Source organism: Berghia stephanieae, chromosome 5, assembly GCF_034508935.2.
Source record: "Berghia stephanieae isolate SIO BIC M18660-M18661 chromosome 5, UCSD_Bste_1.3, whole genome shotgun sequence".
In the NCBI taxonomy this organism is placed as follows: domain Eukaryota; kingdom Metazoa; phylum Mollusca; class Gastropoda; order Nudibranchia; family Aeolidiidae; genus Berghia; species Berghia stephanieae.
Window position 1 is genome coordinate 12615166 of NC_088364.1, and position 7500 is coordinate 12622665.

Consider the following 7500-nt stretch of genomic DNA (forward strand, 5'->3'; position numbering starts at 1 on the left):
ATACTTTTATATAGCCAATAATAGGCTGTACTCTGGGTACGTTTTATAACAATCACGACATAGGATATTGTAGTTTGAACCAGGCAGCGGGCCACACTGGAATGGTTTTCATTGTCACTTCCATTTCCTGAAGTTACCAAATTACTGCACTGGTGGCCTTGAGACCCCCCCCCCCCCCCCCCCCCCCCCCCAAACTGATCACTTGCGACGTTGCACTGCGGGGTTCCTAGCCAACAACGTTTAACATGCAGGCCACTTTCATAAATTTCTCTCGACAAGGACAAAACTGTTATTGGCCAGGTACTCACTTAACACTTGAGTGCAGTGAGAGAGCCTTTTCCTGGGACTACAGAACTTTGCACCACCCAAAGCGGGATCCAAATCAGGAACTTATCGAGGCGAGTGCCATACCATAAGACCACAAAGCCACACTAGTTTTTCCTTGAATACAGTGGATCTCGCATAAAGCCAGCACCTCTTTGTTCGTCACAGATTTTGTTCTTTATCTAAGTGGGGTTCATTGATATAGGCTAATATAACATCAACAAATCTTTCTGATCTGGTGGTGTTGACTTTATCAGCATTCCACAGGATATCACTAACACTATAATTCCATGATGAGAATAGTGAAAATGTTGCTGTTTGAAGTTCGAACTCAAAGGAAAAAATAACGATAAATATTGAATTATAAGTAAGCTTCAATTTACTAGACGAAGACGGATACTGTGGACGTTTCGGGTTTCCCTTTATCAACACCACTATCACAATCACATTATCTCATTCATCTGGAGTTTTGTTGATACAGGGGAAACCCAAAACGTCCACAGTATGTCTTCGTCTAATAAATTGAAGCTTACAATTCAATTAGCTGCCTAGAAATTCTCATTCGCCGGCAAACTTTGACCCATGAAATCAATATTTATCGGGGGTTTTTTTCATGATGAGAATAGAAACACTTCGAATCGTCTTGGATGATGAACTGCACCAAAATGGAAGAGTAGAGCGTCTCTGGCAGGATGGATACTGACATAATCGAACTCTCTATTGCACTTTTTGCTACTGTTCTCTATTCTCCCTTGAAGGCATGATTGAACTTAAATGACGTGTGGAGGTGTGCTTTTGTTAGGTCTCTTTTTGGATACAACTGACTGGTGATGCCTTGTTCATGCCTGCTTTTGTTTGTTTGTTTTTACAATGCGCCGCTTGCAACACATTAATGTCATATCAGCGTCAGTAAAAAGAAAATGGGACAGTAAAAAGTTCTAGAATTACAATTAAAGCACCCAAGAAAAGGTAAGTCAAAGGCAGACATGCCTAGCACTAGCACTACAAAAAATCGTAGAATTACAAAATTTTTACTCCAACTCCAATCTCAGAACTTCATGAACATTTTTCTAAGTCATTAAAACATATTGAAGTCTCATCCAGACACAAGCAGAGATCCTAAGGACTAAGAGGAATACACTCAAATGTATATAAATCATATATATGTAAACAAAAAAAAATACAGTGCATGACAGAGATTGAGATATGATTTACAAGACAAAAAAAATCATCTCCCAAGACTATACATTTGACTGTTTCCCTCCTAAAATCCAGCCAGAGCCGGGACAAAACCAAATTATTTCATCCCAAGACAAAGACAGAAAGCATGTTGGAAAACATATAGGGGGATAGAAGACACAGTAGGTGCCTCCCTGCCCACTATGGGAGGTCAGGAATCCCACCCAGATGCCTACTACTACTTTTGATGAAAAGGAAAGTGTAATAGGTTATTCCCATTTGGCCCTTACAATTACAAGGAATAGGTTTGAATACTTAATAATTTAGTCTATAAAAAAACAAACTCTTTGTCTTTTGCTGACCACTGACAGTTGATGAGCAGCTTGTGCCATTTCATGGTTTCAATCCTGCAACCTATTTAAATGATATGTTATGCCCAGACTTATTGCCCTCACAGGGACTTGCCATATCTTGGTGTAGAAAAGCACCATGGAGCAAATGTAACCCCCCCCCCCCCCCCCCCCAAAAAAAAAAGTAATCAAAAACGAGCTGGGAGTGAAGGCCACGAGTTGTTATCAATAGTAATACAGTAGAACATGAAAGTAATGTACTCGGAAATAGCGAGTAAAATCTAAATCCCCGTTTTTTTTCTCTTATTTGAGTCTATAAAATTAGCATGCAAGTAGCGAGTATGAAAAAGAGGTCAACTAGGAAATAACGAGCATTTCCTGCCTAGGACTTCGAAATAAGTAAAGCAAAACACCAGACAAGGGCGATTTAAATATTTTTAGCCTAGCTTCTTTTCTTTTCTTATTTTTCGTTACGAGTAATATTACATAGTAGCCTAGTCCAGAGTACATAGTAGGCGAAACAAATTTGGGTGGGGGTTGGGTGTGTGTGCTTGTGGGGGTCAATTATTCACCCAATGTGGTGCCACGCGAGGTAAGCACTGGCAGCCAACATGTCAACATCCCTAGTGCATACAAACACTCGCACACACACATACACGAAATCTTGATGGAAATGGAAGTAAGGGGTGGATCAACTTCAACCTGTGGCCATCATTACGTAGTTATGAGGGCCGTGTTCAACCCCGCCCTCACCCCACTTTATCCACACACAGTCATTACAGTAGCCTGTAATCCCTCGATAAAATGTTGCAAAACCCAGTGCCAAAGACTACCCTTCCCTTAGAACCAACATCCAGGGATAATGACAGGTTTAAGGCCAACGATACAATTGTCCATTGTGCCTGTAACAAATCAGTAGTACACCCCATTGACTCAATTTACAAAAGAGTAATGTACACATATGCAGTCCCTCACTGCCACTAGACCCATAGGATTAAAATATTTAACAACAACAAACCTTGGGTCAACAAACGAGTTAAGTTATTTATAAATATGAAGAAAATCGCTCATATGAGTGGGGACAAAAACAAGCAGCACGAGGCAGAAAAACAATTAAAGAGGGTAATTTATGAAGAAAAACGTAAATATAAAGATAAAATGGAAACAAACCTTAAAAATTCAAATGCATCGCAGGCGTGGAGGATGATTAAAGAAATGGGTGGCGTTAACAACAAAAAGACAGATTTAACAATGACACACATATGAATATCGAGGAATTAAATAAGTTTTACTGTCGATTCGACACCATTGACAACGTACTTTCAAAAATTAATATCATAACAAAAAATACGTCTCCTCCGCCAGAAATCGAAGAAGAGGCGGTCATCAATGTTCTTAAATTATGTAAAAAGAAAAAAGCACCAGGTCCAGATGGACTTAGTGGGGAACTCATTTCAAACTGTAACAACCAACTAGCTGTCCCTTTCTTGCCTATTTTCCAACGTTCAATAGATGAACAGAAAATCCCAATTATATGGAAAACATCGACTATAATTCCAGTACCCAAAAAGAATCCACCAACTCAGCTGAATGATTATAGACCTGTTGCTTTAACATCAATTATTATGAAATGTCTGGAAAAGATTCTGAAAAGAGAGCTGTTGCAATTTATATATGACCAACACATACTTGATCCATATCAGTTTGCCTACCAACAAAATCTTAGTGTGGAAGACGCACTCCTCACAGTGATGCATTCAATATCAAATCACTTGGATGTTTCACCCGCCAACTACTGCCGAATCCTATACGTCGATTTTTCGTCTGCCTTTAATGCCATGAAAACCAACATATTAATTAGTAAACTGCATGCTCTAAACCTTCCCCATTACCTCATCAACTGGTATAACAACTTTCTCATCGATCGCCCCCAACATGTCAGAGTAGGCTCAAATATATCATCAGTAAAAACTCTTTCAAACGGATGCCCACAAGGGTGTGTAAGCTCACCTCTACTTTACATCCTCTATACAAACGATTGTGTGGCTAGCTTTGATAACTGCCAACTCATCAAGTATGCTGATGACACCGCAATACTCGGCCTGCTCAATGATTCCGTCTCCGAATTTAAATACACTGAGCAAGTTAGTAAATTCAGCAAATGGTGTGCCGATAACTGTCTAGAGCTCAATGTAACAAAAACAAAGGAACAACTGTTTGATCACAGAAAAATAGGAAAAAGAGCAAGACAAATAACAAAAATTAACAATCAGGCGGTTGAAACTGTTGAAACGTTTAAATACCTTGGTGTAATTATAGATAACAGTCTAAGATTTGAATCGCACACCAACAATGTCATCAAAAAATGTAACCAGCGCTTGTATATACTCAGAAAATTAAGGTCTTTCAATGTGAACAGAAAGACCATGATACAAATCTACAAGTCATTAATATTGAGTATCGTTTCGTTTGGCATCACAACGTGGTATGGAAGCTGTGGAACAAAAGAAAAATCCAAACTACATAGAACCCTCAGAGAGGCTTCAAAAATAATTAACACAGACCTTAGAAGCCTTGACACAACTTATATTAATGCAGTAATGCAGTTGAGAAGAAATCTTTTAACATTATCAACGAAAAGAGGCATCCGCTGAACGAAAAATTCCAACTTCTGCGCTCCGGAAGACGGTATCTAGAAGCAAAATGTCGGACAAATCGACATAAGACAACCTTCATTCCAACCGCCATAAAATTAATTAACAAATCTTCTGTGGAAAAATGAGACAACCAATGAAAATAACGAGAAGCAGTGTCGTGAATCATCATCATCGACATTGCCGCCGTCGTTATCATCATCATCATCATCATCATCATCATTATCGTAGTCATCATCATCATCATCATCATCACAATCATTGCCATCTTCTTCTTAATATAGGACACTATATTTATAATATGGTTACTTGCTGTCCCAGCAAATATATCGTATCGTTCTATCTGTCTGTGTGTATGTATATATGTATGTATGTATGTATGTATGTATGTATGTATGAATGTAGGCATGCATATACGATGATATGCTGGTTTGTATGTATGTCTGCATTATGTATGTATGTATGTATGTATGTATGTATGTATGTATGTATGTATGTATGTATGTATGTATGTATGTATGTATGTATGTATATGTGTTTGTATGTACGCTCATTTCTTTTGTATACACGTGTAGAAACAATGTGCAAGCGTGTATGTTCGTGTATGGCTGTGTCTGTATTTGTAAATGTGTTGATGTTCATACCATGAACCAAACTGAGCATTGTTTACCTCACATGAATTGCCTTTAATTTGGACAATAAAGATTATTATTATTATTATTATTATTATTATTATTATTATTGAGCCGGAGTTCATCCCAGTTTTCTAGACATCAATTTCTAGCTGCCCTTTGGATAGGATGCCAGTCAACTGCAAAGTACTTTTGATCTGAGCGAACAGACCCAGCAACCCAATCACTGCAAGATGGACAGAATATAATCACATGTGCACCCAGGGTTGAGGTCAGTCCGCCTTGCATGTAAAGCAAGTGCTCTACCGAGTTATCAAGACCCCCAGTGTACTCATAAGGATAACAAGGTGATCCACATTCAAGGACAAGAAGCAACATGGAAAAGGAAAATATAAGAAAACCCTCAGGATAAACATAACAAGAACAGTCTTGTCTAAGTCAGTGTAATTGAAGAGGACAACAAGAATGAGCCCCCAACCCACTTCACTGACAATCTAAGCCCTGCATTCGGATAGACAACATAACGGTCCCATCTACACACCAGCAAAGGATCGGTATATAATGATTTACCAATCAAGGTGACAATGATTCATTGCTAGGCGCATATTACTAAAAGGTCTGATAGTTGAATCCTCTATTTAGCGTAATGGAGAACTTTGCAATGATATGAGAGAAATTGTAATGACAACAAGCCCATAACAGACCAGCAAATAAGTCATGCCAACCACTGGTCATAGACATTAGTTTAAGAAAAATGAAACAAGAAAACTAAGATATCACACAAGCTATAAGATGGGGACAAAAAAACGAAAAATCATATGGTTTTTAAATATTTATTGGCTGCTAAACATTTTCCTAAAAAAAGAATCCCAGAATTTTACCCCCCAAATGCTTCTTCCTTGCCTCTTCATGATCCATGATACCAGAGGATGTAGTCAGGACAACATATCTGGAGAAAAAAATGAAACGAATATTTTAAATAACATTCAGAACACACCTTGAAATGAAAACTCTCAATCCTACTTGTCAACAATCCTGGATACCAACTTTCTAAAGTTAAAATATTTGGTAATCAGTATAAAACACTGAAAAGTGCAATAAAAAGGAAAAAAAAGCAGTTTTAGGAAACAGTCAATTGTAATCAAAATGGAGGGAATTGGAGGAGAAAGGAGAGAGAAAAAAAAAAAGGCAAAGCAAAATAGCACATTGACCACAGATATTGCCATCAATAATCCTTTGAATTCGTAATGTCATGAAAAAGATCTAGGAATAGAAAATATCGGCAAAGCAACAACCCACATGTAACTTTTAACCAACTTCTTGAAATGTAAAATTCATAACAAAATATTTATCAGGACCTAACCGAAAAAATTAAACAGGTGCTCCAAGCAATATACAGTGACATTCGACACAAACTTAAGCATATAATGGAAACATAACTTGACCACCCGCATGATAAACGTAGAAAAACCCTCAGCACCCGAATGGCTTAGGGGACCATAGGCATATTTTGGGAGGGCTAAAAAAATATTCTAAAAAAAGAGAGAAGCATTCTTCAGGCAAAAGATGCGCATCAAAAACAAGATTGTATGTATAATGCAAAAGGGGGATAACTTAAAATCTTGCAAAATCCTAATGTTCAACTTCAGTCACAGTCCATTGGAGGGGTTTGTGATGGGCGACTATGAAAACCATGAATGAAAGCTTATTTTCACATTGCTTCTTCAACTGGAGACTACACGTCAATAAGGAACATTTTTTGACATATAAGTATGTTCAAAAGAGCAAAACAAATCCCAGAAACTATTACTTTTATTAAAAAGGGACATTCCTGACTATATATGAGCATTTGACTGTATCACATGCTCTTAGGACAACAGAAAAAAAAACCCAACAAAACTTACATGCAAATAGGGCAGAAATCATGACCAAAACCATTGTCATCTCAAGTCCTGCTTCTAACTTAAAATTAGTAACATGGTAAAAATAACAGCACTTACCCAAACTGTCTGGAGGGGAGAAGATTAGTGGTCCATCTTTCCAATTCATCAAGACGTACATTGAAACGGGGACTGATCACACCACACTGGAGAGAGAGAAAAAGAGCATAAATTATAAGGTAGTCAACTGAAAACCCTAAACAACTCAAGGGGAAAAAAAGGTGTCTGTGATGACACTATTAGAACTGCAAAACACCAGAATTTGAGGGGAGCTGCCCAAATTTTTATAGGGTCAAACCAGAGTTCTGGCATCTTTATGATGACGGGGTTGTGTGAAGGCGGTAGTGGTACAGACCTCTTCCATAACCAAATCCAATACACGAGAAATGTACATTACTACTAACAGGAAAAAATGTCATTT

General features: G+C 37.9%; 1 protein-coding gene across 1 annotated transcript in view; it reads right to left on the bottom strand.

Annotated features, from left to right (window-relative positions):
- Nucleotides 1–5956: 5956 nt before the first annotated feature.
- Nucleotides 5957–7500, bottom strand: part of LOC144972429 (small ribosomal subunit protein uS8A-like) — a 4237-nt gene continuing 2693 nt past the window's right edge. The window contains exons 4-5 of the mRNA XM_078913597.1: nt 7140–7225; nt 5957–6088 (exon numbers count right to left, since the gene is read on the bottom strand). Coding sequence (XP_078769723.1) covers nt 5995–6088; nt 7140–7225 — 180 coding nt within the window. The 3' untranslated portion in view covers nt 5957–5994. The remainder of the gene's footprint in view (nt 6089–7139; nt 7226–7500) is intronic.